This window comes from Helicoverpa armigera, chromosome 14, assembly GCF_030705265.1.
Source record: "Helicoverpa armigera isolate CAAS_96S chromosome 14, ASM3070526v1, whole genome shotgun sequence".
Classification (NCBI taxonomy): Eukaryota; Metazoa; Arthropoda; class Insecta; order Lepidoptera; family Noctuidae; genus Helicoverpa; species Helicoverpa armigera.
In genome coordinates this window covers 8389799-8400315 of record NC_087133.1, presented here as the reverse complement: position 1 = coordinate 8400315, position 10517 = coordinate 8389799, and the positions used below count along the sequence as shown (strand labels likewise).

Here is a 10517-nt window from a genome sequence, read left to right as displayed (position 1 = left end):
ACCTTTTTGGTGCATATTTACTTTAAAGTTAATAACTCCGTGGTTAAGAAGTATTTAACTTTTATTGTGTTGAAACAATCGTCATCATCATCATCATCAGCATATCGCAGTCCACTGCTGGACAATACCTATTTTTTTTTTAATGGAGTTAAGCAGGCGAATGGAATTCACTGTAAAACTCCACAGGAACCTACATGCTTAACCGGTAATACATATAAGGGAATTTTGATGTCATTGGAGCACTGAATAAGGATAAATATAATGTCAGTTTATCAGTGACAGCCGCAAACATGGACGTGAGACTGTTTTTGTGTATAAATTTTATTTTAATAACAACCTCTGTAACTTTATATGCATCAGGTAAGTACAAACATTATAAATAGAAAAAAATATGTAAAATTGTACCCTATTTTGTTTTCCCTTATAAATATTTCGTTTTTGTTGCTTTTGTTTCAGCAACAATTCCAGAAATATTAGTAGTAAGTATTGTCACTTGATTGAATTATTTTGTATTGAGTGAACACGATCCAAATGACCCACTATCTTTAATGGGAGGATTACTTAATTTAAAAATAAAAGAGAGGTTCATATTTAATTTGGAACAAAATGTATTCAGTAAATTCACTCATTATTTTTCTTCTTTTAAATAAATTTGAATGTGCACTACTATTATTGTGACTATTACCATTCCTCTCTAAAGTAGAAATTTTTTAGATTACATAGACTATGTGGATCAAATCCCGAATATAAATATTTGGTCAGTGGGTCGTCTATATTTTTGTACACTGATATATATTTAAAAAAATGTATATAAGTAGTTAAGTAATAAACTTATGATAAATGTTCTTTAATTTCTTATTTTAAGACATCGGATACGCCAGAACAAAAATGCACACGAAAATTACGTAAGTAGATTTTTTTAATTTATTATACTCAACCCTTTTTCGTGTTAATTTTTTAAGGATCAGACATTCATTAGCTGCTGAGTATTATCTATCTACACTAATATAATAAAGAGGATACTCTTTTGCACTAGAAACGCCCCGATGGGACTGAATCGATTTGAAAAATTCTTTCACTTTTAAGAAATTACACTATTCCTAATAACTTCATTTAAGTTCTTCGGTACGCTGGTGAAACTTCGGGATAATAGCCAGTAATTATAGTATAATATTAAGCGGAAGGACGAATAATAAATACATAGGTCCTTCAAACGCCAGTATGAGTAATATAGACACGGTTTATCCTCATTTACTGTCTGCCTAACTGTTATTTTAATATTTTTACCTCATTCCTACTGTATTTCCTTACTGATTTATTTATAACTTTGGTAGGTATACCACTTAGATCACGGGACTTATAAATAACTAGCCGTTTTCCTGTGGTTTCACCCGCTTCCCGTAGGAAGAGTGTAGGTACCTTTCCGTTAGTGAAATAATTTTTCCAATCGGTTCTATAGTTTCGGAGCTTTAAGGGTATAATCAAACAAAAAGAACCCTCTTAATTATGTAAGCATAGATAAGCAATATTGCAAAAATATTTTTACTGTTTTACATAACAACGAGAATTTCCCAGCAGTTTTCTTATATCAGGAACTATTCGAAGGGCTTAAAAATGATTTCAGTGTTAGATAGTTTGTTTACCAAAGAATGCTATATTTTGCACTGTTGCCCAAGGTGGTTCTCACAAGACGAGTGGAAATCCGCGGGTAGAAGCTTCTTGTATTTTAAAGAGATGTTTTATAAATGACTCGAAACTGTTCCACTTTCTATTATAATGTATCGAATGTAATATTTATTAAAAGAACTTGCTAATAACTGCTAATTGTTTACCATCTGTTAAATTGTTTTCTAATTTTTTTTTATCATTGCAGAAACCTGCACCTTGACCTCAGTAAGTATACAAAAATTACTTGGTACATAACCGATTCATTTTCTTTACAATTATTTATTGTTAAATATCAAGAATTAATCAGAAACAATTTTTTTGAACATGGAATAACTCTGACTTTAATATCTATTTTATTATTTAGAGTGATGGGATCACACTGTTTCGAGATGTGAAAGGAGAAAAAGGATCGCCTGTAAGTAGTCCTTTACATTTTCAAAAAAGCTGTTGGCGGCTGTTCTCATATAAGGAGATCAGTCACAAGCATTTGCGCCAACACAGGTGCACTCATTATTCCTTAACTCTCATAGCCCGATGTACCGGTAATCCGACATGACCGAAGAGAAATCAGGCGCAGGACCGACATTAACGTGCGCTCCGATGCACGGTACAAATAAAATAATTATAATTTTAGGGCCCTGATGGGAGACCTGGAGATGTTGGACCAAAAGGAGATCAGGGTACTCCAGTAAGTAGTCACATTTTTAGTTTTTGAAATTGTTTCCAGAATATTCTTAAGGAGAAAAGAAGACTATCTAAAATTTCCTTTCCATTCATGTTTTAATTTAAGCTGTATAATTCCTACCTACATATATTTATTGTTTTATCTTTATGACGAGTTTAATTATAATACATTAGTGAGCCTTTTTTATGGGAAATCATCAAATGACACGCTCTGGTATGGTTTAGGCGTTTCCGTAAGATAAAAGGTACCTACGTCCCAACCATATCAAGTAAAATGATTATAATTTTAGGGCACTGACGGGACACCTGGAAATGTTGGACCAAAAGGAGATCAGGGTACTCCAGTAAGTAGTCAAAGTCCTTTCCATTCATGTTTTCATTTCATCAGTACAATCTATACTAATATTATAAAGAGGAAAACTTTGTTTGTTTGGTTGTAATGGATAAACTCAAAACTACTGGACCGATTTTAAATATTCTTTCACCATTAGAAAGCGATATTATCTGCGAGTAACATAGGCTATATTTTATCCCGGTGCGAGCAGTAGCTCCCACGGGACGCGGGTGAATCCGCGGGAAAACGGCTAGTTATCTACATATATTTATTAAAATTTTCATACATTACCGGGATTTTTATTTTTTATGGGAAATCATCAAATGACTTGTGTTAGCAGCGTGAGGGAGTGTCAGACTCTTTCTGAACCACCATGTTCTTTCGTGGGCCTTTTACGAAATTTTCGTACGCTTTTTTATTTTGGTACTTCAATTATAATACTACGCATATGAAAATAGTTAAATGCCATGCTACCGATAAACCGCATAAGAATATTTATTACTAGCTTCTGCCAGCGGTTTCACCCGCATCCCGTGGGAAATACTTCCCGTACCGTACAAACAAACAAGCAAACTCTTCAGCTTTATGATATTAGTATAGATAAATTCATAAAAATACCCTTAAAAATTTTAGGGTCGGGACGGGGTGGATGGAAAACCGGGATTGAACGTAAGTTTCTTTTATTTCCTAACTTCCACAAGTATTATGAGTAATTAAAATTAGTGATAAAATAAAATAATTATAATTTTAGGGCACCGACGGGATTCCAGGAAAGGACGGACAAAAAGGAGACCAGGGACCTCCAGTAAGTAGTCATATTTGAAGGTATGTTTTTGAAATAGTTTCGTGCTCGTGAAATAGATCAATGAGCTTGGTGTGAGTTTAACTTCCCCTTAACTTCTTGCGCATAAGACACATCGAATACTAAGAGGAAAGGAATTTATAGGACACTCAAAGAGTTGATTTTCTAATGTCTTATAAAGATTCTCTCCTCTCTGACTGCGCTGGTCATTTTATGTACATTGTCAAGAAACTCTGCTTGTCCAAAGTTTTATTTATTTTGCAACAATCAAACAATTTTAGTATATGTATTTTGTTTCATCAGGGACCCCCGGGGCCGCCAGGTCCAGTGGGACCTCCTGGTTTGGCCGGCATGCCTGCAATTTATCCTTCCAACTTGCCTAAAAATAGTACGTTTTCATCAATTTATTAACAACTCTGAATAATTCAAGACATATTTGGATCTAAGAAAAATAAGGTTACCACCCAGGGACAGCTGTCGTATTCCAGATATGGCGATGAAAAGATCAAATTATATCTCCAAATTAAATCACAATCGGTTCAGCCACTTCAGATGTCTAATTATATTACTCACTTTTCCATTTATAATAAAAAATAAATAGTAAAAATCCTTACTTATATAAGTATTTATAAATACTAAAGCAACTCTGTCTTTCACGCCAAAACTATTGAACTGATTTGTTTTTTTTTCGTCCATATTTTACAGCTTTTTATAGCAATGAAAATGCTGCGGAGTCATTTGCCCTCGAAGACGAACCCGCGACTGTACCTTGCAAATCAGCCCCAGTTGGTTACCAGTCCGGTAAGAAATATAACTACATACTGTTATACTAGATTTTAAGTACGGAGGTTTCGATAAAATTAAAATGTAGAAAATAATAACAAATACCTAAATTTTTTTAAAAGCCGGACGTATAATGTCTGGAATTAAAGGTAAATGTTAAATAATCCTTTATCTTTATGGACTGTCATGGCATAAAAATTTTGAAAAATTTACCTCCAGTTTTGGATAAAACTATTATAGCCTGTTTTCCAAACATATGTATGATATAAATTAAGCCGATATTGTTTAGAGCTCTTGTTTTTTGAGCTTTTACAACCCCAGTGTTTTTGCAGGTAAGGCCTTCATGGGCCCAGAATCTCAAGAATTCAAAGTCTACTGCAACATGGAAACCCGAGAAACTTGTGTCCGCAGAGATAATAAAACACGTGAGATTAGCCATACAGAAGGCAATGGAACATACTGGTTGAGTGGAATGCGGGTCAATTTGAAAGATTTATATAATGTAAGTAAAAAGATGGATTCAGGCGTTACTTTGCGGAAGTCTATGTTAGGAAAATATTTTGCGTTATTCCGCACTAGACCGCAGTTATATTTGTGTTTGGTATCCTTTACAGCATCCATGGTGTAAAAGATCTGAAACGTCGGGATTAATTAATATATACATAACTGCAATAAAATGCGTAAAAGTAGTTTTAGTAAGTAGGTAGACTTCCGTGCATCGCGATCTATCGCAGCCGCGCGCCTACGACTATCGTCGATCACTCTCGACAATAGTCAAACTATAAAAATGTATGGCACCGCTGCCGAGGCCCGCGACTGACGCGCGCGGCCGACGAATGGCGTGAGATTAGTAGATTTTGTCTAATATTCGCGTAGGTGTCAGAAATGAGTAGATCTTTATATCTGAAGGATACTATATAGTGCACTGTTTTTCTTTCAGTTAACCACAGAACAAGTGATGTGGCTCCAGCAACACGCAGTCTCAGCGCGGCAGACCATTAAATACCATTGCTTTAACTCAGTGCCTTTCCCCAAATACAATGTGTCTGCATCGGTTAAACTGTTGACTTGGAATGAAGCACTCATTGGACCCTACCCTACGGATAAAACTCCTTTCTTTTATTCGGTTCCTACGGCTACGGACCTCTGTAAGGTAATATATCCATCAGATTACTAATAATATTATGAATAGGTTATAAAGAGATTATTGAATCTATATATATAAAAATGAAACTTTTCTAAGTTTGTATGTGCTTTCTAAGTATATCTTAGACACCATTTGGCTGTGTTTCTGATCGCACGTTAAACTGTAGGTCCCGGCTGTCATTGAACATCCTTGGCAGTCGTTACGGGTAGTCAGAAGCCAGTAAGTCTGACACCAGTCGAACCAAGGGGTATCGGGTTGCCCGGGCAACTGGGTTGACGAGGTCAGATAGGCAGTCGCAGTGCTTGTAAAGCACTGGTACTCAGCTGAACCCGGTTAGACTGGAAGCCGACCCCAACTTGATTGGGAAATGGCTCGGAGGATGGTATATAAAAATGAAACCCGTTTTCCGTTGTCACGACATAACATGATAACGGCTTGACCGATTTTGCTGAAAATTGGAGGGGAGGTAACTTAGACCCGGGAGAAGGTTTTAGGAGGAAAGTTTTTGTCACCATCCGGCTACGGGACGCGGGTGAAACCGCGGGCGAAAGCTAGTAATACTTAAATAAAGCATAGTTGATAACAGCCGCAGTGGTTATTGAATGAATAATAAATAAATATTCGACGAAGATCAGATAGTTGCGTATGCAGGTTGAAATTAAGAGCATGAGTTTACAATATACGCTCTCTCTATTTCCTTACACTCATGTTACGACGAGACAACAATCCGTTTCCATTTGAATTTCTATCTGACAGTTTAAACAGTTACAAAAAACTAGGAATAACAAGTAGGATTATAGGTGTATAAAATGTCCTTTTATAGCGGGCTACACAACATTATAGTCATGAAACCATTAATTACCATTTTCCTTAACTCTAATCCATGCGGAATTTATTATCTAAAATTCTATGCTACCCGTTTACCTATTTAATTATGTATATTTCAGGAAGGAGATATGGAATGGAAAAGTTCTGTCATAGAGTTACAAACTACCAACACTTTTAGACTACCAATTATCGACTTGTGGATCGGAGATATTCGCGACGGAGATCAACGAATGTACCTAGAAAGTACAGAACTATGCTTTGGTTGAATATTACAAAATTTAGGTATAATTTTATCCTTTTACATTATAGTTTTTTGTTTTTGAAAACATTAAATAGCCAATGTGATGAAAATAGAAATATAACAATTAAGCTTCATAATGCTACTGTTTTGTTTTACCTTTTTTATTATAAACAAGCTCAAGAAACTAATTTAATAAAATTGCGTTTTGTAATTCAAGATTTTTGTATTTTCACTATACACGAAGCGCCATCTATCGTACTGTATGAGAACTAACTAGTGAAATTGGCAACTCGTATGTTAGGGAAACGAGTTGTCCATGAAGTTCCCGCTAGTAACACAAGATGGCGCTACAATCATGCAAAACATCGAATAATAAAAAGATTTCAATTTAATAAAAAATACCTTTTTAATTTGTCTTGTATCACTGTATTATTTTCGTCACAAAATGCCCGAACGATGTAGAATTCACTTCAAGGATTGGTTCTTTTTCCTGAAAAGTAAGTTAGCTGGAAGATAGGCTAGTATTGGCACCATTGTACATAAGGACTCTTTAATATTTTCTTCTTTCTTGTTTGTATTGTGTGTTCATAAATTGATACATAACTCAATTAACCCCTCTGCTCGACAAGATTTTGACATATGACTTTACCGTTGATTCGGCGGGAATTTTGAATCGCGACATGGATGTCAAAAATTTGTACTAACTTTCAACACATTAATTCTAAGTCCGTAATGCCTGATCAGAAGTATTTTAACTATAACTTTAGAGCTCACTTATTTGACAACAACGTGCAAAGGTCGAATGGAGTCAGTTAATTCAGAAAAAGATAATAATTACGGTGTTTTTAAGTCTATCGAAAAGTTAGGCATTTCAAATTTGGTGAAAACTTACCAATAAATAATCGCATCACTTTCTCAAACACAACACAAACGGCATATTTATAACATTTTCAATCCGTTGCAATACATTTCGTGCACTTATTTATGTTCAATAACTAAAAAATCAGCACATAAAATACACAATAAAAATGAACAATTTACAAGTTCAAAAAGAAGTAGAGTTTGGAATGGAGTATTTTTTTTTTTTTCAATCAGCGGTGTGCATTCGATACCTAAATCGGATATTTATTATAAATAATCGAATACCAATTTTTTATATACCTATTTTTTAATAGCAACTTATTTCAATTTTATTTATTAATTTTAAATTATAGGTTCAATTTGTTTTTGTTGTTAAGAAAAAAGATATTTCAGTTTTATAAAAGTTTTTAGCATTAAATTTTTATATGTAGGTATTATTTATTTTGGTGTTGCGTCATTCGTAATAATTTTTAACTTTAATTGAATTTTTATTACCTATTACGGAATTGTAATTTATTCTTATATTATTTCTCAACAATTCTAAGATTTTTGTTTCGGCGGAGGTTAAGCCTGGTGTTCTGAAATATAATGCAATTTGTAACTACCAAAGTAATGTAAGTACATTACTTTGGTAGTTACAAATTGCATTACAATTATTATTATTGTTTCTCATCATCAAATAAGTATTTGATGATGAGAAACAATAATAATAATTGCTTGATTTTAAAGTCACCAAATATTTTTTACCGAATCCCAAAAAGGAGGTGGTTCTCAATTTGGATGTTTGTTTTTGGTCGAAAGGGTAATATTTGTTATTAGGTCCAGGATCTGATGATGGAAACCTTGAGAAATCGAGGGCAACTCTCGAAAATTGTAAGCATAGCTAAGGTTATAACTTGACACTCAGATGTATGTCTGATAACACTATGAAACAGTACCTAAAGGTTTGGAGCTGACCTGATGATGGAGACCAGAGAAGATCGAGGGAACTCGACAACCGAACTTCTCTCGTCTCCATCTCCTTCACTGTTGCAGAGGCCTCGTAAATACGAATAATATAAGCACAAACACGAGAAAGTTTAAATATTCAGTTGTCGAGTTCCCTCGACCTTCACTGGTCTCCATCATCAGGTCAGCTCAAAGCCTTCACTGTTAAATAGTGCTACCAGGCAAACACCTGAGTGATAAGATTTCAACCTATGTCTTTCTGCAACTTTCGAAAGTCGCCCTCGATTTCTCAAGGTTCCATCATCAGATCCTGACCTGATGATAATGGGACCACCTCGGAAGTATACGCTATCAAACAAAAAAAGAATCATCAAAATCGATAAATAAATGGCTGAGTAATCGCGTAACAAACATAGAAAAAAAAACGGTCGAATTGAGAACCTCCGCTTGGGAAGTCGGTTAAAAATAAGTCGGCGGCGGCCATCTTTCCATCTTGGACCAGCTTTCGATGAACAGCGAACTATTTGCCCTTTCAAACAATAAAAACGTCATAAAATTTTGCGATAACTACACGTAACTACGGCTCTCGTCAAATAGCTTTGCCGCTCAGTTAAAAAGTTGGAAGTAACGAATCGCCATTAAATTTGGCAGGTCTACAGGAATCCTGCACATAAAACACCCGAAGAAATAAATAAGTCTTCATTTGCCGTCTTCGGAAACCCTAAAAACCGAAGATTTTTTTTATTCCGGCTACAACGTATTTTCCACAACTGATTTTCTAGCATTTTTTTCAAAATAAATTAAGCCATTTTACTTTTCCTAATTCATTTTCAGATTATGGTAAGTGCAATTTAGTAATATTATAATATCAAATAATATAAAATTATTAAATCGATTCTTTATTTAAACGAATCGGATCATTCGATGCAAAACTTCTATCACCGTCGCCATCTTGTCTATGCGTCTTCAAATTTAAAAAAACAACTAATGTAAACAAACATGGCGAATTCGATCAGAATTCCCGGTAATTACGATTGGATTTTAAAAAGGTATATTTCTAACGGGATGCTAAATATGAAAGGTTTGAATGCGTAAAAATAATTTAAATTTATTTAGTTATTTTATTTAGTACTCACAAATGTGGTTTGATTGGAAAGAAAATAAATATGAGCGTAAATAATTAGGAAAGTGTATGACTGATTCGCAGACCCCAATTGGGGTCTAAACCGAGCTTACGGTGACATTGATGTTCAGACCCCGATTGGGGTCCGCTACGGATTTGACGGTTAATAGACTTATTTGAGCTACATCAAAATGCGATGAACAAGATGGCATTTAGTAACACTTTGACCCCAAGAAATGATAATTAGGAGGAAAATAGCAACAATTTTCCCCCATCTAGAACATTAATTATTCATCTTGGTTAAAATTTATTAGTACAAAAGAATGCCTCATGGAAGCTACGAGCGAACGATATTCATTTGTTCTCATTAGCAGGCGCAGAGTAACCACGACTCTGGATCATCGGAAAGATATCACGTTGACTTTAAAAACCTCAAAAATCACTCGCTAGAGAAACTTACGTATACTAACTTACGTGTACTATGCTATTTATATTTTTTTTCAACTGTCACCAACTTCATGCCAAAAAGAAATTAAAAGTTTCAAAATAATACAAGGCAGATTAACGATGATGAGAAAGGGACTACGCAGAATGGCTGAAGTAGGTATGTACATAGTAAAAAAGTTTAAAAAATCTATTTTGATCGACTTTTTAGTGACATCATGTTCCGTAGTAGGTACCACCGAGCCGTTGTGCTAGCGAGATTAATAGCTTATTACTCTTTTGTTTACTGGCAGTCATTATTCAATAAACATCACAGCCGACCGTAAACCATTGTTTTAACCCGCAAATATCATTACCCGTTATCATTCAATTTAAAGTTCATGGTGATGCCAAATAAAACTTTGAGAAGAGATAAAATGAAATATTTTTCTTCTTTCTTACATCAAAGTTGAATTGAATATTCCAGTTCTGTTTCTAGAAAAAAAAGTTACAATTAGAACATCTCGCTAGACTACCGACACATGTCATACTGTCAAGCCCAAAAAATATTTTTTCCGTCTGAAAAATAAATACTTACGTAGATACAAAAAAATAAATTAAATCATAAAACACGCAATAAAGTCAGGAAAACGGTCATCAGTGAATAAAAAGAGG

The 10517-nt window shown here is 34.5% G+C and overlaps 1 protein-coding gene across 3 annotated transcripts; it reads left to right on the top strand.

The window, feature by feature from the left end:
* Nucleotides 1-239: 239 nt before the first annotated feature.
* LOC110378447 (collagen alpha-1(II) chain) lies at nucleotides 240-6698 on the top strand. 3 transcript variants are annotated; one of them, XM_064037827.1, is made up of 14 exons: nucleotides 244-360; nucleotides 457-479; nucleotides 866-905; nucleotides 1874-1893; nucleotides 2033-2083; nucleotides 2303-2356; nucleotides 2643-2696; nucleotides 3320-3355; nucleotides 3438-3491; nucleotides 3792-3876; nucleotides 4194-4289; nucleotides 4604-4773; nucleotides 5212-5424; nucleotides 6366-6698. In XM_064037827.1, exons 1-14 carry the CDS (start codon nucleotides 291-293, stop codon nucleotides 6510-6512), a joined length of 1113 nt encoding a protein of 370 aa, XP_063893897.1. In that variant the 5' UTR covers nucleotides 244-290; the 3' UTR covers nucleotides 6513-6698. The 3 variants fall into 3 exon arrangements, with proteins under 3 accessions (XP_063893898.1, XP_063893899.1, XP_063893897.1); XM_064037828.1 differs by lacking the exons at nucleotides 3320-3355; nucleotides 3438-3491 and having other exon boundaries at nucleotides 240-360; XM_064037829.1 differs by lacking the exons at nucleotides 2643-2696; nucleotides 3320-3355; nucleotides 3438-3491 and having other exon boundaries at nucleotides 241-360.
* The last annotated feature ends 3819 nt before the right edge of the window (nucleotides 6699-10517 follow it).

Bases quoted from the DNA above. Each gene is read 5' to 3' on its own strand.
- LOC110378447 (XM_064037827.1), top strand. From the start codon at position 291: ATGGACGTGAGACTGTTTTTGTGTATAAATTTTATTTTAATAACAACC. The intron at 2,357-2,642 runs GTAAGTAGTCAC...TTATAATTTTAG, and splicing joins AAGGAGATCAGGGTACTCCA to GGCACTGACGGGACACCTGG. The intron at 5,425-6,365 runs GTAATATATCCA...TGTATATTTCAG, and splicing joins CGGCTACGGACCTCTGTAAG to GAAGGAGATATGGAATGGAA.